Source organism: Microcaecilia unicolor, chromosome 1 (genome assembly GCF_901765095.1).
Source record: "Microcaecilia unicolor chromosome 1, aMicUni1.1, whole genome shotgun sequence".
Lineage (NCBI taxonomy): Eukaryota > Metazoa > Chordata > Amphibia > Gymnophiona > Siphonopidae > Microcaecilia > Microcaecilia unicolor.
Window position 1 is genome coordinate 281,806,021 of NC_044031.1, and position 24,044 is coordinate 281,830,064.

The following is a 24,044-nucleotide window of genomic DNA, read 5'->3' on the forward strand; positions in this document are numbered from 1 at the left end:
ACCAGAATTTTATTTTTATACAAAGAAAAATTGAAGTTGCACAGATCTTAAAGTAATTTCAAGCAGATATTCCATTGCCATGCAATGTCAAAGGACTTCTTTGGGAAGCTAACAGTGATCAAAAGTTTATTTATATTAGTTCTCCATTAACTCATTACATAAATTAATTACTTACAGCCTCAGAGTTATCGATGAAGGGATCAGTCTCATCATAGCCAAAGCCAATATCTATAAGATCTTGTAGTCGGTCCTTCCTATGCCGATGGCTCTTCCCACCCTGTAACAGAAAAACTGTTTGGTTAAGTACTTATCCATAGCTATCTTCCAAAGATAGCATTTAATACTTTCAGAGGTTCCAGAAGATTGGGCTACTACATTGTGCATCAACTACCTAACTTACAAATTCTTTTCTGAGTACCCAGAAAAGAGGCTAATAAAATTTAAAAGGGAATATGAGCGATTGTGAGACTTTATTCACCTGACATCTTTGGACAACTACAGGTTAGAAGCCACCTTTTCTTTTAAAGCTGTCATCATACATAGTCTCACACCAACTATATTAACAGATACAAAATAGAGAGGCACAGAGAGGAGAAAAAAACAACACTCATAACCCAAGTCTTACCTATTAATTTCCTTTCCTTCAGTCAAGCCACACCAGTCTGGACAAGTGGGATTGTGTTCCTTTTCCTAGAGAGCTGAAACTTCCAGTGACATTACCAGGATACAGACTGCTGCTCTGCTGTAACTTTCCAGTATGTCACTGCCAAAACAGTGTAAGGTCAAAAGCCCCAGCTGCCACTCCAACAACTAAATTCCACAATTATTCTCTAACCTAAACTATATACCAGGTGCGAGAAAAGCAGAAAGTCAGTAAGTCCCAAGACTACAAATTCCAGGGCAGAACTCAGACTGCTTTGACTCGACTAAAGGAAAGGAAAAGCGAAGATACTTACCTGTACCAGGTATTCTTCAAGGACAGCAGGCTGATTGTTCTCACAATTGGGTCGTCATTGTCCACAGCGGCCCAGGAACTGGAAGAAAAATTTTTCCAGCAAAAATGAAGATTTTCGGGAACATTCCATCACGCGAGCAGGATGGACTGCGCATGCGGGAACGGCTTCCCGCCCGATGCACGAGCGTGTCTCCTTAGTTTAATCAAAAAGCATATAAACAAGAACAACCATAATAACAACTCCAAAGGGGAGGAGGGCGGGTTTGTGAGAACAATCAGCCTGCTGTCCTCGGAGAATACCAGCTACAGGTAAGTATCTTCGCTTTCCCCGAGGACAAGCAGGCTGCTTGTTCTCACAATTGGGGTATCCCTAGCATCCAGGCTCACCCAAAACAATGAACATTGGTCAATTGGGCCTCGCAACAGTGAGGAAATAAATATTGACCTGAAACCAAAAAGAACTGAGACTGCAGCCTGGAACAGAATCAAAATGGGCCTAGGGGGGTGGAGTTGGATTTTAAACCTCAAACAGATTGTGCAGCACCGCCTGCCCAAAACGACTGTTGCGTCGGGTATCCTGCTGAAGGCAGTAGTGAGATGTGAATGTGTGGACTGATGACCACGTCGCAGCCTTGCAAATCTCTTCAATGGAGGCTGACTTTAAGTGGGCCACTGACGCAGCCATGGCTCTAACATTATGAGCCGTGACATGACCCTGTAAGGTCAGGCCAACTTGGGCATAAGTGAAAGAAATGCAATCTGCTAGCCAATTGGAGGATTGTGCGTTTTCCGATGGCAACTCCCCTCCTGTTGGGATTGAAAGAAACAAACAACTGGGCGGACTGTCTGAAGGGCTTCGTCCGCTCCACGTAAAAGGCCAATGCTCTCTAACAGTCCAAGGTATGTAAACTGCTTTCACCAGGGCAGGTATGAGGATGGGGAAAGAATGTTGGCAAGACAATTGACTGGTTCAGATGGAACTCAGACATCACCTTAGGAAGGAACTTAGGGTGCGTGCGAAGGACTACTCTGCTGTGATGAAATTTGATATAAGGTGCATGAACTACCAGGGCCTGAAGCTCACTGACTCTACGAGCTGAAGTAACAGCCACCAAGAAAACGACCTTCCAGTTCAAGTACTTCAGATGGCAGGAATTCGGTGGCTCAAAAGGAGCTTTCATCAGCTGGGTGAGAATGACATTGAGATCCCATGACACTGGTGGAGGTTTGACCGGAAGCTTTGACAAAAGCAAACCTCTCATGAAGCGAACAACTAAAGGCTGTCCAGAGATAGGCTTACCCTCTACACGGCGATGATAGGCACTAATCGAACTAAGGTGAACTCTTACAGAGTTGGTCTTGAGACCAGACTCTGATAAGTGTAGAAAGTATTCAGAGCAGGGTCTGTGTAGGACAAGAGCGAGGATCTAGGGCCTTGCTGTCACACCAGACAGCAAACCTCCTCCATTTGAAAAAGTAACACTTCTTCGTGGAATCTTTTCTGGAAGCAAGCACGACGTCGGGAAACACCCTCTAAAAGACCCAAGGAGGCGAATTCTAAGCTCTCAACATCCCGGCTGTGAGAGCCAGAGACTGGAGGTTGGGATATAGTTAAGCGACCCCTCGTCCTGGGTGATGAGGGTCGGAAAACACTCCAATCTCCGCGGTTCTTCAGAGGACAACAGGAAACAGATCTGACAGAAGAAGAGGAAACCAGATCTGACGAGGCCAGAAGGGAGCAACCAGGATCATTGTTCCTCGGTCTTGCTTGAGTTTCAGCAAAGTCTTCCCTACTAGAGGTATGGGAGGATATGCATACAGAAAGCCTGTCCCCCAATGCAGGAGAAAAGCATCTGACGCTAGTCTGTCGTGGGCCTGAAGCCTGGAACAGAACTGAGGGACCTTGTGATTAATCTGAGTGGCAAAAATATCCACTGAGGGGTGCCCCACGTTCAGAAGATCTTGCGGACTACGCCCATGTTCAGTGACCACTCGTGAGGTTGCATTATCCAGCTCAGCCTGTCGGCCACGTAAGTGGCTTGGAGAAACATGCCGTAACGGCATGCCCAAAGCCACATCTGGACGGCTTCCTGACACAGAGGGCGAGACCCGGTGCCTCCCTGCTTGTAGGTGTAGTACATGGCAACCTGATTGTCTGAATTAAGATTACTTGGTTGGACAGCCAATCTCTGAAAGCCTTTAGAGCGTTCCAGATCGCTCTTAATTCCAGAAGGTTTTTGCTGAAAGGACCAAGCTCCTTGAGTGTGAAGCCCATCTACATGAGCCCCCCACCCCAGGAGGGATGCATCCGTCGTCAGAACGTTTTGTGGCTGAGGAATTTGGAATGGATGTCCCAAGGTCAGATTGGGCCGAATCGTCCACCACTGCAAGGAATTCCGAAAGTCGGTGGACAGTTGGATCACATCCTTTAGACTGCATGCAGCTTGACACCACTGGGAACTAGGGTCCATTGAGCTGATCTCATGTGTAGACGTGCCATGGGAGTCACATGAACTGTGGAGGCCATGTGACCCAGAAGCCTCAACATCTGCTGAGCCGTGATCTGTTGAGATGCTCGAACCGTAGACACTAGGGACAGGAGATTGTCTGCCCTTGCCTCGGGGAGAAAAGCTTGAGCTGTCCTTGTGTTCAACAGTGCTCCAATGAACTCCAATTTTGAACTGGGGTGAGATGGGACTTGGTATAATTGATCACAAACCCCAGTAGTTCTAGCACTTGAATAGTCATTCGCATGGACTGAAGACCACCCACCTCCGATGTGCTCTTCACTAGCCAATCGTCGAGATAAGGGAAGACATGCACTCCCAGTCTGCGTAGCAATGCTGCGACTACAGTCACTTGGAAAACACTCTGGCCACAGACGCCAGACCAAAGGGCAGTACACAGTACTGAAAGTGCTGCGTTCCTAGCTGAAACCGAAGATACTTCCTGTGAGCTAGGAGCATCGAGATATGGGTATGAGCATCCTTTAAGTCCAGAGAGCATAGCCAATCGTTTTCCTGAATCATGGGAAGAAGGGTGCACAGGGAAACCATCCTGAACTTTTCTCGGACTAGATAATTGTTCCCCTTAGGTCTAGGATGGGACGCATCCCACCTGTTTTCTTTTGCACAAGGAAGTACCTGGAATAGAATCCCAGCCCTTCTTTCCCTGGTGGAACGGGTTCTACCGCATTGGCCTTTAGAAGGGCGGAGAGTTCCTCTGCAAGTACCTGCCTGTGCTGGGGGCTGTAAGAATGAGCTCCCGGTGGGCAATTTGGAGGTTTGGATATCAGACTGAGGGAGTACCCTAACCGGACTATTTGAAGAACCCACCGGTTGGAGGTTATGAGAGGCCACCTTTGGTGAAAACTTTTTAAACTCCCTCCAACCAGCAGATCGTCCAGCACAGGTACATTTATGGCGGCTATGCTCAACTGGAGCCAGTCAAAAGCCCGTCCCTTGCTTTTGCTGGGGAGCTGCAGGGGCCTGTCTGGGCGCATGCTGTTGACGCAAATGAGCGCGCTGGGGTTGAGCCTAAGAAGGCTGTCGGGAAGGAGGATTGTACCTGCACTTATTGTAAAGCATAGGGAGCATTCCTCCTTCCCCTGAAAAAACGTCTACCTGTTGAGGTAGATGCTGAAGGCGCCCGATGGGAGAGTTGTTGAGGGCGGTTTCCCATTGGTGGAGCTGCTCTACCACCTGTTCGACCTTCTCACCAAAAATATTATCCCCCCCCCCCCCTCCCCGGCAAGGGACATCCGCAAGCCGCTGCTGGGTCCGATTGTCCAGGTCAGAGGCACGCAGCCATGAGAGTCTGCGCATCACTATACCTTGAGCAGCGGATCTGGATGCAACATCAAAAGTGTCATAAGCACCCATTGACAGGAATTTACGACACGCCTTCAGCTGCCTGACCACCTCCTGAAAAGGCCTGGCGTGCTCTGGAGGGAGCTTATCCACCAAGTCCGCCAGTTGCTTAACATTATTCCGCACGTGAATGCTCGTGTAGAGCTGGTAGGACTGAATTTTGGACACGAGCATAGAGGACTGGTAGGCCTTCCTCTCAAAAGAGTCTAAAGTCCTAGCCTCTCGCCCTGGGAGCGCAGAGTCGAAATCTCTAGTACTTCTGGCTCTCTAATCCATAACCGCAGAGTCGTGCAACCTCATCAACTCAGGTTCTCCATGGATCCGATATTGGGAGTCCGCTTTCTTGGGGATGGTGGGATTAGATAATGGTTTCATCCAATTCCTCAGCAATGTCTCCTTCAGGACATTATGCAGAGGGGCAGTGGATGACTCCTTAGGTGGCAAAGGATAGTCCAGGACCTCGAGCATCTCAGTCCTGGGCTCATCCTCATTTACTACAGGGAAGGGAATGCCCACAGACATTTCCCGGACAAAGGAGGAGAAGGACAGACTCTCTGGCAGAGAAAGCTTCCTCTCAGGTGAAGGAGTGGGATCAGAAGGAAGACCACAAGACTCCTCGGAAGAGAAATATCTGAGGTCTTCCCCTTCATCCCAGGAGGCATCCTCCTCGGTATCGGACAAGAGCTCACGAACTACAGTCCAAAACTGGGCCTGTCTTGACACCGAGGAACCATGTCCTCGATGGCGATGTCAAGAGGTCGACTCCCATGTCAGCGGCGATGAAGCTCCCTCCATCGACGTTGACAGGGAGTCGACCTGGGTGGCAGCTGAGGCCGATGGCGCAAGCGGTACCAGCGTCGGAGACCTCACCACAGGCACGGAGCCAGCCGCCGCTTCCATCGACGGTACAGAGGGCGCAGGCAGCCCCGGCACCGGAATACCCTGGTGCAGCAGCTCTTCCAGAAGACCCAGAAGAATGGCTCGAATGCTCTCCTCCACAGTTGCTGTCGAGGAAGGCTGAGGGGCCAGTACTGGAGTCGAAATCAGAATCTATGAAGGCCTGGGAGGCGGTACCGGGCTGTCCGAAGATCGACGCACCGACACCTCTTGTATGGAGGGTGAGCACTCCTCTTGGTGTCGGCGCTTTCCAGGTGCCCAATCCCTCAATGCCCCGGAGCTCCCGGCATCGTGCCTTGAGGGAGACCGGTGCCGATGCTTCTTAGCCTTCGCTCGAAGCACGTCACCGGTACTCTTTGGTACCGACGAGGACGTGGAATCCACACGCCTCCTTGGGGTCGGTGGGCCTGCACAGCAGGAGCCTTTGAGATAGGTGGAGGCCTGCTCGACGGCTCACTACTCACAGTTACAGGTGAAGTTTGGACAGCCATTACCTGCGCTCCCGATGTCTATGCCATCCCCGGTATAGACTCCGCCGATGTCGAAGTCGATGCCGAAGAATCAGTCAGAGCTCAAAAAACACTGTCCCGACGAGCTCTTCTCGACGCCTGTGTCCGCTTTTTCAAGCTAAGACACAACTTACAAGCGTCTGGGCGATGGTCGGGCCCAAGGCACTGGATGCACCAGGAGTGCGGGTCAGTGCCCGAGATCGACCGCTGACACCGAGCACTCTTCTTGAAGCCACTGGAAGGCGTCGATGACATCAGCGGAAAAATTGCGGCGGCGAAGTCAAATGTCTCCACTGTGCCAACTAAGGGCACAAAAAAGGGAGTACTGCGACGTAAAACAAGAAAAAAAGCGACAAATAGCAAGCGAAAAGCGCCTACGTTTTTCCTGGGACCTGAGGGAGAGAGAACAACAAGCAGCAGCCCCTCTCCACTGCAGAAAAGAAAAAACTGAGGTGGGAATGGACGCGCACGGGCGGGAAGATGGCTGCACATGCGCAGTGCGTCAGTCCCGCGCTTTGCTGGCTGTCGCAAAGCTAGAAAAATCTCCGTTCCTGGGGCCGCCGTGGACGCCGACCCACATATGAGAACAAGCAGCCTTGCTTGTCCTCGAAGAAAGTGCATATATCCTCTCCTAAATGCAGACTGAAGAAATAGAAATAGCAGTGATAGTATTGTTGCAACTTGTAGGACTAGTTTTGTTCTACTGCTTAGATAAGGAAAGGCTCTGTGGAAGACCTAGGGGGGACGGAGGAGATGATTTGGAATTTGTTATCTTTAACCAGTCCAAAGACTGATTTGTCTAACATGAGCGGTCTCAGTCTTTCCTTATTGGTAATCGTAACACTGATGTTAATGAGTCATGTTAAAGCTTTCAGGGTCACACACCACACTCTCCCGAAGTAATTTTATCCTCTTCAGAATAAGCCCGTGAAGCTCACAATAAGGATAAATGAAACCACTAAACCCCAGGTGATTAAGTTTGACGTGTGCAACCTGATTGATTATGGGGATTTGAAAGCACAGAGACAATACAGCAGGGAAGACAAGTATATGTGTCTAGATTAGAGAGTTGCACGGGGACAGAAATCTTACCCATCCCCGCCCGTCCCTGCTGGAATCTAACCCGTCCCCGCCCGTCCCCGCAAGAATTTAACCCATCCCCACCCATCCCCGTAAGAATTTAACCCATCCCAACCCGTCCCCGCAAGAATTTAACCCATCCCCACCCATCCCCGTAAGAATTTAATAGTACATAAAAGAAAGTTCCAGTCAGCTCCCTCAGTCTCTCTCTGGATTTGAGCCACAGCACTGTAGGCAAGGAAGGAACGGAAGTTGGAACTTGGAACACTCTGGTGCACACATGTAAGATTTGTCTCTGATTCACTGGCAGTGTGTGCTGAGAGGTCGCCACATGCACACACCAGTAGGTCAGGTGACAACTGATTCTCGTGCCTGTGTCAGAGCTGAGGTCTGTGCACCAGCCTGGGAGCAAAGAGGATTATTAGTAACATAGTAAGTGACAGCAAATAGACCTGAACGGTCCATCCACTCTGTCCAATAGTCACACTCATGATCAATTCATCATTAAATCAACGAGTGTGATATTATATACTTGATTATGGTCTTTCTTTCGTGTTTCTGGAACAAAGACCACAGAAGTCTATCTGGCCCCATCCTTATGTTCCAAATGCTGGAGTTGCCATCGAAGCCCACTCCAGCCTATTCATGTTCTCATTTGTGGGACACAGACCATAAAAGTCTGTCCAGCACTGTCCTCATGTTCCAGCCACTGAAGTTGCTGTCTAAGCCCTTTCCAGCCCATCCTACACCAGATTGCCATGTATGAGTCACAGACCATACAAGTCTGCCAGGTATCAGCTCTAGTTCATCACAGCCAGAGTCGCCATCTAAGTGTCACTTGACATATCCGCACACATGCAGCCATTTAAGGTTAGCATGCCTTTTTGAATTCCGTCATCATTTGTGACTCTACCACCTTCTTAATGGAAGACTTTCCACATTTATGCTGTTAAAGCAAGGAAGAAGAGGAGGAGGAGGAGACAGCACTCAAAAAAATTGGTATTCGGTAGATGAGGCTGGTGCAGGTGCAGCTTACACTTCCATGGAAAGCCCACAGAACTGGTTCCATCCCTGCGGGAACCCCGCAGAAACTGCCTCCATCCCCACGGGAACCCCGCAGAACTGCTTCCATCCCCGCGGGAACCCCGCAGGAACTGCCTCCGTCCCCGCGGGAATCCCGCGGGTTCCGTGGGATTCCCACGGGTACGGAAGCCGTGCAGCTCTCTAGTCTAGATGCACACTGTAAGACCTAGTATTATGTATTGTGGACTACAAGGGCACAGGGATGGACTGCTAAACCTAGTGGGATAGATGCAAAAATAACTAAGCCCCAGATCTCCACCCTTAAAGGATCCTCTCAGCCTGACTGTAGGGAAAAGGAGTTTAAAACAGTTTTCATGACAATCATTGGTACAAAGTGGACAGAAGAGGTTAATGGTAAGGCCTATACGAAAGACATAAATAACACTCTGTTTGGGATGGGGATAGATTCATCAGGAACGGATCCAGTAACACACTGTTTAAAGATTATTGTGGAAAAGAAGAATCAGGATGCTCAGAATGAAACAAACATGCCTATAATAAAGCCATTTCAACCACCTCTAAATGATCCTAAGGTGGCGCAAGTAATAGAGGTGAAGGATTTGAGACAAACATTTGAGATAGAAACAGGATATGGTGAGATACATTCCTGGGTTGAATGGGTCAAATTTACTGTGGCAAGTCTGACCAAAAGTGATTGTTACACATGTGCCTCAGGCAGGCCGGTGGCTCGAATTACCCCTTTCCCTTTGGGATGGGATCCAGATCCCAATGCAATTAGATGTATGCTAGCACTGTTTCAGGAAGAAGGAACATGGGGAAGTGACTCCTGCAAATCCCTGGCACTGCTGTTCCCGGCACTAAGCCCTAAAGATGTACTAATACCACCAGCCTTCTCACCAGGTCCTGGGAACCATTCAGCCTGTCTTTCAAGATGGGGAGAAGGGGCAACCTGGCAGGTAGGAGTTTTACACACATGCATGCAAGTGATGAATGTGACTGGGAAGCAGGCTAGTGGAAACTATTCAAACCTGAAAATAGCCAGGGCAGATGTGTGGTGGTATTGCAGGGGAAGAATTCTCAGGCCAACCCTGCCTGCAGACTAGACAGGCACATGTGCATTAGTACAATTGGCTATACCATTCACCCTGGCATTTGAAGAAGGGCCCAAGTTACATAATAGACAAAAGAGAGATACCTTAAATACCTCTTTTGATGATAGAATTTATATAAACAGCATAGGGGTTCCTAGGGGTGTACCAGATGAGTTCAAGGCCAGGAATCAGGTAGCTGAATCTGCCCTCTTTTGTTGTCAACCATCAATAAGAATGTAGATTGGGTAAACTATATATATTATAACAAGTTCTGGTGCTTCTCTATATGCAATATCCTATATAATCTTCTATATAATAATTTGCACCTCCATCTGGATGCCTGGGTTCGTAACACACTTCCCATTGGTCCACCCTGGCGATGACGTCAGAGGGCGGACCAATGGGAAATGAGAGGGAAGGGAAGCCAGCACCAGCCAACCACACAACATTCGAGGTGAGTACACAATTGCCCCCCTCCCTCCCCCTATCCTCCCTCCGAGTTCCATGCCCCCCTACCTCCCTCTCCTCCCCTCCGAGTTGCATCCCCCCTCCCTCCGTTCCACGCCCCCCTCTGCTATGAGATCCACACACCCCCCTCTGCTCTGAGATCCACGCCCCCGCGCCTCCCTCCCTCTCTCTGACTCCCCTCCGACTGCAAGCACAACCTGTCCTGTGGCAGCCCCTCGCCTACCTGCTGTAATTTAAAAATTCTTAACTCGGGGTCCACCGTCCGCAGTGAAGGCAAGCAGCGCTTCAGCCTGCCTTCCCATCTGTCTCAGCTCTGCCTCTGGTCCCGCCCTCATTTCCTGTTTCCGGAAGGGCAGGACCAGAGGCAGAGCTGAGACAGATGGGAAGGCAGGCTGAAGCGCCGCTCGCCTTCACTGCAGACGCCGGAACCCGAGGTAACAATTTTTAAATTACAGCCAGCACGCTGGAAGGCGAGGAGCTGCCGTAGGACAGATTGTGCTTGCACTCGGAGGGGAGACAGAGAGAGGCGTGGGGGTCTAGAACTCAGGAGGGGGGTGTCCTGGGGAGAGGAGGTGTCCTGGAACTTAAAGGGGAGGGGAGGGGAAGGGGGGTGTCCTGGAACTCAAAGGGGAGGGGAGGAACTCGAGGGGGAGGGGCAGTCCTGGAACTCGAAGGGGAGGGGGTCCTGCAACTCGAGGGGGAGGGGTGCCTGGAACTCGAAGGAGACGGAGGGAGGGAGGGATGAAGGGGGGCATGGAACTCGGAGGAGAGAGAGGGAGGTAGGGAGGGGGGCGTGGAACCTTGCTAGCGCCCATTTCATTTCTCTACGAAATGGGCCTCTTTTACTAGTAATTAAATATGAAAGAAAAATAGCAGATCATCAGAGCTCTTTGGATCATCACTTTTAAAAAGTCTGGGATCCGTTATTAAAATTTTGTGATTCGTCTTCATGAAGAATATTTTATATTTTGTCTTTTTTTCCACTCTACTACTACCTCTTATTATACATGATGATATCCTGTAATCTATGATTTTTTTTTTTTTTTTTGCTGTTTGTATGGGTTTGAAATTCAATAAAAAGATTAAAGTTCTTTTTTTTTTTTTTTTAAAGCAATATATACTTACATATTTTGCTTCAAACTTTTTGGCCAATGTTTCCACTTCCTGCCTTTCTCGCTCATCATCATTAAATGGGTCTTCTGAGTGAAGAGATTTCTTCTAAAGACAAAAAGAAAAACAAAAAGCTTTTATTCCTCTTTATAGAAATCCATGAGTTCCTAAACATTTGATAACTACAGAAATTAGGTAACAGTTACGTAACAAAGCAAGACAGAATTAAATCTCATTCACCATAAAAACCTGGAAAGGAACTACAGGCAATCTGACAGTTTTCTTGCAGTACACACTCCCTTGTGGCTTAAAAAAATAAAAAATTTAGAAAAAAGGCACTACTGCTAAAAGTACTGATGCACTAATACCTAAGGGGTTATTAAACTCCACAGGTGACTGCACTTAGTCTATATCTGGAAAAAGGAAGCTGTGCCAGTCATTTCAGTAGCTTAAGAACAAATAGACTTGACTGGAGAAACAGAGCTCTGGATGGCAGTCATATACATTACAAGGAATGTGAATAGGTGAGTCTCAAAGTAAAAAAAACAAGACTGAAAACAGTTCTCCAGCCTGTCACAGTGAGCTGACTATATCGAACTCCTTCCTACTTGTGTCATAACACACAAACCACCACCACTGGATTTCACTGTGTAACTACAAGAACCGTTTTTTTTTTTTTTACTTTAAATTTTTAATGAGAATAATTTTGGAAGTTACAACAACTCACATCAAGAGGGCAACATATCCCCACATGACTTCATATCGTCAGAACAATAACTATCTCCCAATCCCAAGGTAAATTTCCACTACTTATACCATTCCACATTTCCCATTTTAAAACCCCCCACATCCCAACTCCCTCCCTCTTACCACCCCCCAAACTCATATAACTCCCACTCCCTGCCCCTCACCCATTAAAGAACTTTTAATAACTTGTCCAAATATGTCCATTCTTCCGCAGTGGGATCGCAGCATCCTAATCTGCGATCTGTGAACTTCTCCAATTCAGCTACCAGCTTTATTTTTACCAAACAGCTGTGTACTGTAGGTCCTCTGCTCTGCTTCCAGCATGATGCAATACATGTCTTTGCAGCAGCTAATCAGAGCCGTTTAATACAACCCTGCCAATTTAATCCTCTGCGATTGCCCCATCCAAGAAGGCAACACTTTGGGTCACAAGGAAAAGAAACCTCCAAGGTGGTGGATAAGTTTTTAGTCACCTCTTGCCAAAAGTTCTGTATCAATGGGCAAGTCCAGCAGATATGATAAAAGGTCCCCGTTCAGAGCCACATCTCCAACATTGGTCAGTGGATCCAGGAAACATTGCCCTTATTCTATCAGGTGTATAGTACCACCTGCTTAATACCTTATAGGCATTTTCTTTAATTAAAACACATAGAGAAGCCTTGTTTACCTCCAGACATACTCTTTTGCATTCAACCACATTTAGTTCGCCCCCCAAGTCCTTCTCCCAGGCATACATATAGGGCAGTTGTACAAAATCGTGACCCCTGATAAACCCATATATATGTGTAATCGCTCTTCCCATTTTCCCCTTAAAAGCCCACAGATTCTCAAAATATTCAATATCATCTGGATCCTGGCGCAACCAACCCTGGCTTATGATATAATGCTTAACCTGTAGATACACATACAGATCTGAGGCCTGCAGTCCATGGGACTCCCTCAATCCCTCGAAAGACCGCAACTCTTCCGTTCTCCGATTCCCTAATGCGGATGTGCCACATGAACTTGATCTTACCACAACATCACCCTTTATTTGTTCACACCGGAGCCAGCAAAGGCCTCTCCAGTACTATGTATGCCAGACTGAGCCTACAAATAGGTGGGATACAAATGTAACAAATATATAAATAAACTCTCCCACATCTAAAAAATCTTGAAATCGAATGAGTCCTCGTTGGGCCCATGCTGCAAAAACCACCCCTCGTAAACCAGATGGGAAACCAGGCTCCTGGGTGAGTCAGGCAAAAGAAGAAGGGGTGCGTGCCCCCCGAAGCCTATACTTGACTGCCCCCCATAAAGTCAGCATATGTGATATGAGTTTTGGGTCATCTTCTTATAGTCTCTAATAGAGGCTGAGGCCCACAGGGTCCCTTCTAGGGAATATCCCTCCACAAATGATTGTTCCAGCACAGTTATGGGCGATCGCTCTCCCTTACTCCGAGATCATTTTCAACTGGGCAGTCCAGTAGTACCAAGCTAAATTGGGTATCCCCCTGCCTCCCTGCTCTACAGGACTCTACATCACATTCTTAGATATCCGCGCAGGTCTACCCCCCCCCCCCCCCAACCATAAAAAATTTAAATTTTCAGACTGCAAGCGCATTAGTTCATTCCTCGGGACATGGAAAGACTGGAACACAAACAACAGCCTGGGCAATAAGCTCATTTTGACCGCCGATATTCGGCCCCCACCATGAAAGCCAACCAGCCTTCCACTTAAGGTAAAATTAGTTCTTACCTGATAGTTTTCTTTCCATTAGTCCCTACAGATCAATCCAGAGACTTGTGGGTTATGTCCCTCAACCAGCAGATGGAGAGAGAGAGAACTCTGCTATATGTGGTCCTGTGCAGCCAGCTCAATCTCAGTATGATCGATACCAAAGCAGTAATAGGAATCCCTTCAACCAACTCGACACACTCTTCTGCCTCTCCCGGGAGAACATCATCAGAGGAAAACCACTTGTACTGCTATCCTGCAGAAAATTTCTTTTTTCTTTTTTTATAAACTGTCCCCTAGACTAAACAGAAGAACCTGAATGGAAGCAAAACTGAACGTCCAGAAAGCGAAAGCTACATACCTGTAGAAGGTATTCTCCGAGGACAGCAGGCTGATTGTTCTCACTGATGGGTGACGTCGATGGCAGCCCCAGAACCGGAATTCTCCCTAGCAACAAAGAGTTTGCTAACCTCGCGCTCCCGTGCGCATTGCTCATGCACGACCGTCTTCCCGCCCAAACGCGAGCGTGCTCCTCAGTCCAGTAAAAAGCAAAGAAAGGGAAGACACAACTCCTAAGGGGAGGTGGGCGGGATTGTGAGAACAATCAGCCTGCTGTCCTCGGAGAATACCTTCTACAGGTGTGTAGCTTTCACTTTCTCCGTCACTTCAGCACTGAGGTTTTACTTGGGAACCATTAAGACACCCCCATTAGGCTTGAGAAACTAGGCAAAGACAACCAAATGAGGCTTGGGAACCTCAAGTAAGATGCCCACCTTCAGGCTTAGGAACCTGTGCCAAGTGGCTGGACTTGCCTGGCAATCGGGCGTGACCTCTTGGCGATGAGGTTGCCACTTCCTATTGAATTGGTAGTGGTGTAGCCACCATGGACCAACGCATGCTTAAAGCAACTGAGTGACTTATACAGCAATTAGAAACGTCGATGGGCCCTATATCCGTTTCATCTATCATTCAACACTACTGGCCAAAAAACACTTTTTTTGCAATCCTTATATGGAGAGACTCCAAATTGAAAACTACATATTCCGATAGAAGGAAATCTGCTCTTTCTAATGGTGCTAAAAGAAAGAATATTGAAGCTGTCCCACTGGAGATCAAGGGCATCAAAGATAGCCCAAAATGGGCAAAAATGCTTTTTATACCAACTTTCAACGCTTATAATTTTTCAACCACTTGAAGGAAAGTGCTGCAAATTGGAAGGCCTCATTACAGCCGTGCATTTAGTACACCTACCAAAAATCAACCTGAAAGGCCAACTAGTTTAGAAACTACAGCAGCCTCAACATCGCTGTAAATTGATTTTTGCCATTTTTTTGGCAAAGTTTGAGCCTAAACCATTCAAAAAGTAAGAGGACTAGGAACATGGGGTTTTGCCAGTTCATTAAGCCCTAAAAGTAGTACAGGTTCTCCAAATATCCCCCTTGTACTACTAAAAGTTCCAGTTTTACAGCTTCTGGAAGTTGGCCCAAAATGTCATTTTTGCTCAGGCGACATTTTGAAACCCTTTACTTGAGGTCCCCTAGAACCTCCAATTTTTAGTCTTTTGAACTAAAATTTTGCACAGCTTAGTTTTTTTATCATAAAGAAACTATGTACCAAATTTCATCAAAATCTGAGATGGTGAGGTGGGGACGACCTTTAAAATTGGTCCACTTGACACGGAATTACTCTATAGCATGGTCTGAAACCTGCGATTTGTGTAGTAGGGAGAAATGTGGAAAAAAGTAGTCTAAAGTTTGTGCTACTACTATTCCTTCCGTTGCCTTTATCATCAAAGGGCTACTGGTCTATATTTTGTTACATCAGTTATGGTGATTGAATTGTTTTTTTTATATTGATGTTAAGATAATAGAGCCTTTATTATCAGTTAAAGTGTCGTGGAATAGTAGGAAAGAGAAGTTCCTCAAGCAGATTAATAAATATATTAAGAGATTCCTTCATATGACAACTACTAGGACAAGGGTTGCATTGTGAGGTTGAGTATTTTAGAAGTTAATGTTTTACCTGTTTCATGGGTTGGTAGTTGGAAGGAAGACCAGATTATGTTGGTGGCTATTCCTGTATGTGTGTATGACTGTTTTTTTTGTAAATATCTTGATGGTTGATTATTAATTTGCGTACTCCTCTGATTTTAACTATTTTTTTTGTTTGAAAAAAGTAGCCAATTGCTCTGCTGTTGGTGGGGACTCAGTGGTTGTGATTATTTCTTTTGTGGATAATAGGCTTTTTATCAGATCAAAAAGTTTACTGGTGTAAAGGAAATTACCACCGATTTTATTTATTTATTTAAGAACATTTATACCCCGCTTTATACCACTTAAAGCAGCCTCAAAGCGGCTTACAATGAACTGTGAAATCAAGTACAATGACAGTTAAGAGGGCAGAAGAATCAGAGGGAGAAGGGAAGGGAAAATGCACTGAAAGGCCATGGCCAGATCAGAGGGGATACAAGTTTAATGAAAACAGAAATTGATTAGATAAAAACAAAAAGGAAAGGTGAGAAAGTCCAAAATGGGCCATAAATATGATGGTAGGAAGGACTTCAGATGATATTTGGAGGCCGAGGTGTCGGCTGAACCCCCCTTCGCTGTCTGTAGAGAACACAGTGGATTGGACAGTGGCGACAGGATGAGATGAGAGCGACCTAGCAGTCCAATGCGAAGAAGCAGGCTGCAGAAGAAGTTGAAAGCTGCTCCCCAAGCAACTGCTCCAGTTCCTCAGATGAAGGATGCAGCTACCAGGCGACGCAGAGCCCTGGGAAGCTTTCATAATTGAGGCTTCATGCACAAGAATTGCAGTGAAAACATCCTCTGGCTTTAAATCTTTTTCTGGTGCCTCTTTAAACTCAGTGCTGCATTTGCGAGTAAATTGGACCCCTTGGCTCTGCACTGTAGCCAAGCTATGGGCCTGTTCTGGGACCATGCAGCCCGCCTCCACGGCCACCGGGGCACCTCCTGCAACACGGACAACCGGCCGTCCCGCAACGAGACTGCAGCGCCAAGCACAACTCAGGAATCCCGTGCTGACAACATCCACTGCCCGACTCCACCACCACCATCTCTCCCACGCTCGAGTCCACCGCTGTGCAAACGACCCGCGGTGCTGCGGGACTGATCTCCAACCCTCCCGGCATCGGCCAACCTCAGGGATGCTCAGTGACGCAGGGAACCGGCCGAAAGACGACCAGACCTCCACGGCAGCCCAAGAAGCAAAAGGCGAAAAGATCGAACCAGTCACAGCCAGGCAACGGTCCGTTGCGGCGATGGCAGCAGGAGCCAACGGCTCCTGCGTCTGCTAAACAGTGGCCATCTTTGTAGTATTGAGTTTTTACAATTTTGATCTCATTTTTATATGACTTGATAGCAATTTTCCAAGTTAATCTGGTAGCCCATTTTTCTTTCCAGTTTTCTACATTTCCTTTTCAAAAGAAGAATAGATTGATTATATCAAGGTGAAAGTTTCTGGGTTGGTTTGTATGTAGATTTGAGGGGAGCTATGTTATTTAAGACATTTTCACATAGGTCATTCCATTTAATCATGAAGTTGTTATTGTCTGCTGAAGTAAGAGCAGGATTGTTCAAGACATTAGACCAGAAGGTTGTGGTATTTATTTTTCTTCTAGTTTTGTGAGGAGTTATAGTACAGTGAAACCTCGGTTTTCGTTGACTTCGGTTATCGTTGGTTTCGGTTTTCGTTGATTTTTTCAGTGAAAATTTTGTCTCGGATTTCATTGGTTGCCTCGGTTTTCGCTGCTAATTTTGCGAAAACAAAGGGTGACCCATGCGTTCTCCTGCTCATTGTGGCATTGTTTCTCGTTGTGTGAGCATCACCCCGCGCGTCTAACGCAACGCACGGAAGATAAAATCACATGTGCTCAAATCTCATTTTCACTGTTAAGTGTTTCCCTTGCTAATAAGTTAACCCTTTCCCTTTAGCTCCATCATGGGACTATATTTATTCTCTATAAAACGTGTTTTTGGCATGTATTTTGGAGTGTCTAGAACGAATTGGATTTACATTGATTCTTATGGAAATAATTGCCTCAGTTTTTGTCTGTTTCGGTTTTCATTGATTGTTTTCGGACGGATTATCAACGAAAACCGAGGTATCACTGTACTTTTGTTTTTCATTTATTTTGTATTTTCCACCCAAGAGAGGGAGAACACGAGTTTATTGTGATCTGACCAGGGAGTTTGAGTCCAAGTATGGTTACTTAGATGAACGTTATTGTTGTTTGTAAATTTATAAGCTAATAGATCAAGTAAGTGACCTTTATCGTGAAAGGTATGGCTGAAAAAATGGTTGTCAGTAGTTTAAAAAGTCAAGTAAATTATTTATAATATGGTCTTTCTGATTATCTGGGTGTAAATTGATGTCCCCTATTAGTAGGACATCATCAAATTTAGTGCATATGTTAGATACAAATTCAGTGAAGATATTTTCTGTCGATTGCAACCTCCCTGGTGGGCGGTAAAAAATGATGTAGATAGAATCAGATAGTGTTGTCGTTGATTTTGCAAGCAATTGTTTCGAGAGTAGGGGAGTTAACATGAGTTATCAGTTCTACTTTGAAAAAGGATTTATATATTATGGCAATGCCTCCTCCTTTTTTCCCTTTTCTATCCCGGTGAAGAACTTTGTAACTTGGTTGGGGGGGGGGGGCATAGTTCATTTAATATTGGATTGTCTTGCGCATGTAACCAGGTTTCAGTAATCACTTTTTGGACCTTGCGATTGTTCATGATAGTGCTCAGCTTTTCACCAAGGTATATAACAAGCCAACAGACAGAAATACCTTTCTATCTTATAGCAGCCTTAGATAAAAAAAAACAACAAAGTAGTACCTTGAAGGAGAAACTTAGTTTGAGAGGTTATCCTAAGAAAGTATTGAAATCCACGTATAAAAGAGCAAGATTTTACAAAAGAGTTTCTTTTAAAAAAAGAATGAAAATTGAAGAAATGGAAGTGATATTCAGACATGTGTACTAAAGTTTTGCTCTAAGGGATCAGAAGAAGCCAGTACAGTTAAGAGAAACTGGGATATTGTTAAGTTACACCCTGCCTTTGAAAACACTGATTTCAGAATAGCATTTGCTAGAGAAATATAAATCTAAAAGAAATGTTGTGCCCAGTAGATGTGCATATAGCAAAAGCATCCTTTAAAGCCTAACATTAAAGCAGCAGGATTTAATTGCTTTGGCTTTAGTGGGCTCAGGTGGTGGTGGTGGTGGGGAGAGAGGAGTGCATATATTTAAAAGCAGACAAATGGAAATGTTGTTTGATGGAGTCTTCCTTCTTACAATCTGTTAGACTTTAGCTAAAATGGAGAACTGTCAGGACCGACAGCTCCAGACCTCTCATTAAATTTTCCCCCTGTAAAGGTAGAGGCTGCTTCTGTGCATTCGCTCGGAAAATGGCTGTGCATTGCTTTGTATGCACATTTGTATAGTAATTAGCTCATTATAATAGGTTTGCATACAATTTTCGTTAGCTGCAACCGTGACAGGAAAAGAGTTCACAGAACCCCATTTGTGCATGTCTGGCTGAACTCTGTGCTCACTAAACCGGTTAGAACCAGTATAAAATCCACGCTGCTGGCTCATTAAGTTTTGTGCATCTGGGCCCCCGACTCAAAGAAGGGAAAAAAGAAAGGGAAAGGAAAAGAAAAACAATTCCCACACCACGCTCATCAGTGCTCATAAGTGCAGTGTGGGGGGAGTATGGCAAAAAGTTCAATTTCACATTTAGTACTGGATTAGTCTAGACCAGGGGTTTCCAACTTTGGTCCTCGCCAGGTCGGGTTTTCAGAATTTCCCCCATAAATATTTTGTTCATACTTGTCTGCACAAGTTATACTTTTTCCTTCAGATCAATGGAAAAAATTAATAGTAACAGTATTACTTATAGTCCACCATTAACCATCTACATAGATTACAACAAGATAAACTGGACATTACTAGGAAGATATATAAATTGGCAGCAGTAATAATACATTTTCCAATAACACCACAAAATCTAGTGACAAAGTTATCAACAATCTTTCAAAAACAGGGCATTACCAAGAAAGTGCACAACTAGTCAGCAATGGCAATACATTATCCAAATAACAATGAGAATATCTAAAAATGACAGTTATCAATATTCTTTCAAATTTAAAACATTTTCAAAATAGATATTTTTGACTAGACCCCTAAAATGTCTATAATCTATTGCATTAATTAGAACGCTTAAAACCTCTTATCTAGACTAGCAGCCTGAAGAGAGAGAGCAAACTATCTAATAATTTAAGCCTATTTTTGCCTTTTACACATAGAAAAGCAAATAGATTAATAAACCTTGAGACCCTAAATGACATGGAAAAATACAAAATGATCCAAGTATTGAGGAGCAAGACCATAATTTTATATATTATACAGAAAATTTTAAAGAGCACTGTGGCATGAATAGAAAGCCAAGTGGTTTTTAAATACATGGTTCATATACCATCAGATTTTTAGGGGAATAGATCAGGTGTAAAGCCGTGTTCTGAATGGTTTGACATTTTTGCAATAATTGCTTCTAACAGCCCAAAAAGAGAATATTACAATAATCTAACAAGCTCAGTATTAAAGCTTGTATAATCACCTATATTATTCAACCTAATGATGACACCACTGGCTAAATCTCTATCCAAACAAGGCCTCAATCCATTTCTCTACACAGATGATATCACCATCTATTTTCCCTTCAAACACCACAGAAATCACCAAGGAAATAATAAACAGCATGACCATCATGGAATGCTGGGCATCAGCATTCAAGTTAAAACTCAATAGAGATAAAACCCAATGCCTCATTCTCTCGTCCCAATAGAATAATGTTCCCCCCATAGCAATTAATGCACAGGGTTCATCCCTCCCAATCTGTTCCACACTATGTGGAAGCTCAAACCTATAAAACCTTACTTTCCCAGGGATTCATTCCAAAACATGATCCAAACCACGGTGTTAACCCATGTAGACTACTGCAATATTATTTAAGTAGGCTACAAAGATCAAATCTTAAGAAAACTACTGACAGCACAAAACATGGCTGCCAGACTCATCTTCGGAAAACACGCTTTGAAAGTGCGAAACTCCTCCTAAGAAGCTTACATTGGCTTCCTAATAATGCTCGCATAACTTTCAAAATATGAACAGTCCAAAAATCATCTACAGACTCACACCAGATTACATGATGCAAATTATCAATCTACCAATAAGAAACGTGACGAGAACAGCAAGAACCTACCTAACCCTTCACTACCCCAATTGCAAAAGTATAAAATACAAATCTTGACATGCCACCAGCCTCTCGTTTATAGGCACACAACTTTGGAACTCACTACCCAAAGACCTGAAACTCACAGAAAACTACCTACAATTCAGAAAAAAACTGAAAACACATCTTTTCAAGAAGTCATTCCCCACTGGATCTGCCTAATCCCACACCACCATACATCACGAAAAGTTCAGAAATGGAAAACAATAATATTAACCTCTCTCACACAATATGCTAATATATCAACCTAAGCATTTATTGTACTTCTGTATTATGTACTAGACTTCTACAAATCTAAATTTTGTAACTGCCTTTTTAGCAATATGTAAGCCACACTGAACCTGCCTTACGGTGGGAAAATGTGGAATACAGATGCAATAAATAAAATATATAACACGACAAAGCTGTCTCAATCCGAAAAGATTTTTGAATCAATGTGTTAATCTGTGGGAGAAAAGAATCTAGAATCTAGATGTATACCTAAAATCCTAGCAGAGGACACAAATTGACAATTTGCATGATTTATTACCAAACTTTCTTCTTGTTCATCCGAAGTGCTAATAAGCAAAAATTTTGTTTTTTCAGAATTTTAAAATGATGTGCCTTTATCCCACTTTCTACAGTATTAATGCTATTACAAATTATAGCTATTTCGGATGAGACTGAAGAATGTATTGGAACGAGTACTGTAATGCTGTCCGCATAAACATAAAGGTATACACCGTGTTTCTCTAATTCATAACCCAGAGAACACAAACAGGGAGCAAACAACAAGGTTTTCTTCATTCCAATGTTCACAATTTGTTGCAAATACTTACCTAGTGATACTAATTACAAATGGCAACATTTGACTATTGAAAAAAAAAAAAATGGTAAACCCATCTCAATAGACAAGCCCACATCCCCACAACTCTGTCAGCACCCAGGGGCTGATGCAGAAAGATACCTGGGGAGGAATGTATGGTTAACAAGTGGTTAACATACTCATTACTGGTCACACAATGCAGACAGATTTTCAGCACTGAAGTTAACTTGTGCGGTAGACATCAGTATCCTGATAGTAAGGCTATTAATCCACAGCAATGCAGATATGTTTTTAAGCTATGTGTTGATGTCTACCAAGTGAGCACAATGTGAGAAATGAGTGTGCCAAAAATTGTAGCTGCCAGGTAGGAGGCAGCTTAAAAGGGTAAGGAGACCCCCCCCCCCCCCACCCGGACATCCCAGTAGTCCCTAACAGCTTCTATCCCTCCCACTCCACCAACTTAAAATACATATATAAATTCCCTGGTGTGTAGCAGCATCCCATCACCTGTCTGATTAAACCTTCGAAATGCATTCCTGCCTCCGCACCACCACCTTGGAATATGGCGGCACCTTACCCTGCATGGTGCACCTTACCCTGCCAAATTAGGATACTTTCACTTATTTGGTAAAGGAATAAATTCCCTTATCTGGCAGAATGACCCTGCTCAGTGCATCCCAGGATGTAGGACCCTGGAATGCAAAGAGCTTAAAATGCATGGCGCCATTGTTGTGATTCTCTGGTGAGATTCTCTGCCTGACCAGTCTATCCTGGACAATTTGTTCCCTTCTGGTGGTTAAGTCCTACTAAGGAAGCTTGTGCGAAATACTGTCTGTATAGGGGACTGTCAGAAGTGGATTGATGAGGAATTATTTCCACTCAGATATTCAGTGGGGTGTTCACAGATCTTTATTTCGAGGGTTGAATAGCTGAGAAGTGGCAACCTCTGGAGAGCATAATGGTATTTCTGGATGTTGCTGGAGATGGTCTTTGGACAATATTTCAACGTTATAAAATTGATGGAAATTCATCATATGCAGACTGTATGATATGAAGTGCATGTTATACAAGGACTGCATTATATATGAATTGCAAAACATGGACAGTTGTTGAAACATTGCAATGATCCAAATATTATTAGTAAGTAGGGAATTGGAGATTATGCTTCACTGTTTATTGTATCTTAATAAAGAAGTGTTTTTGCAGTTATGTTCATTTGAATATTATCAGCATTTATTTTGAATGCTTATTTCATATGGTATATATTTGTTATAAATTTGGTACCCGAGTAAATTATTTTGAAAAAAAAAACATCTGATCACACCACTCCTTATCTGGTGAGTTTGAATTGTTTTCCTTTAAAAGCTCAAATAACCTTCAAGCTCGCAAACTGGGTTTATAAATTTTCAGTGGAATATGCCCAGAATACTTAAATTTACTTACTTTTCCTGCATCTCCATCTACCTCTAGAGCCAGAAGTTCTCGCCTCCTTTATTTTCCTTCTTTATCAGGAGTCAAATGCAAAAAGCCTTTACAGTTTTCCTTTAAAATATCAAGTGGTCAAGATCTGGAATTCTTTACCTAGTGCTCAAAACTATGACATACCTTTCTTTTCACAAAAATCTGAAAATGTGCCTGTTTGTTGAAGCCTATCATTAATTTATTCCTCTTTTTAATTTAGTTGTAATCCACTTTGAACCAATCATGTTGGGAGTTAGCAGGCTATAAATACTGTGTCATATCATATCATTATAAAATGGATTGCAAAGAATGGCAAACCATCAACATCATTGCAGATAAAGGTCTATAAAATGTAGAAATGCTAAATAGTAGTAGTAGTAGTAGTTATTTGTATTACAAGAGGAAATCAGTCATATATGCTACCGTCAAGGTCAATCATTTCTGCTCATATAGACAATCTAATGTATATACTCGACTAAGTCGAGAAATTTATGCTGAAAGATGCATCTGAAAAACTGTGCTCATCTTATCTACAGATAGCACACCATAGCACTAATAAAATTAATCCCCTCCAGCACCCCTGTTAGCAGCACAAGAATCTCTCCCTCCACTTCCCTCCTCCTGCTAGCTGCAGTTCAGCATCTCAATCCCACCCCCATGTACCTGCAAATCTTTCTTCCATAGAGCACCGGTAGTGCAGCGGTATACCCAGGCTGCCAGAAGTCTGCTCCAGACCATTCCCTCTGACTCATCTTCCTGTTTTCACACAGGCAGGAAAGGTCAGAGGAAGCACTCCAGAGCAGATCTCAGGCAACTTAAGTGTACCACTGCACTACCAGTGCTCTATGGAAGACAGATTTGAAGGTACACAGCGGGTGCAAAGAGAACAAAACAAAAAACAAAGACATGCAACAGAGAGGGAATGCTGGATCTATGTGTGGGGGGATGCTGGAGCTGTATGGTGGAGTGTGAGT

At 44.5% G+C, this 24,044-nt stretch overlaps 1 protein-coding gene across 2 annotated transcripts in view; it reads right to left on the minus strand.

Moving 5' to 3' along the window:
- UBN2 (ubinuclein 2) overlaps positions 1–24,044 on the minus strand; it is a 371,797-nt gene that overhangs the window by 343,560 nt on the left and 4,193 nt on the right. For both annotated transcript variants that reach the window (XM_030207117.1, XM_030207109.1), the window contains exons 2-3: positions 11,039–11,131; positions 176–277 (exon numbers count right to left, since the gene is read on the minus strand). In XM_030207117.1, coding sequence (XP_030062977.1) covers positions 176–277; positions 11,039–11,131 — 195 coding nt within the window. The remainder of the gene's footprint in view (positions 1–175; positions 278–11,038; positions 11,132–24,044) is intronic.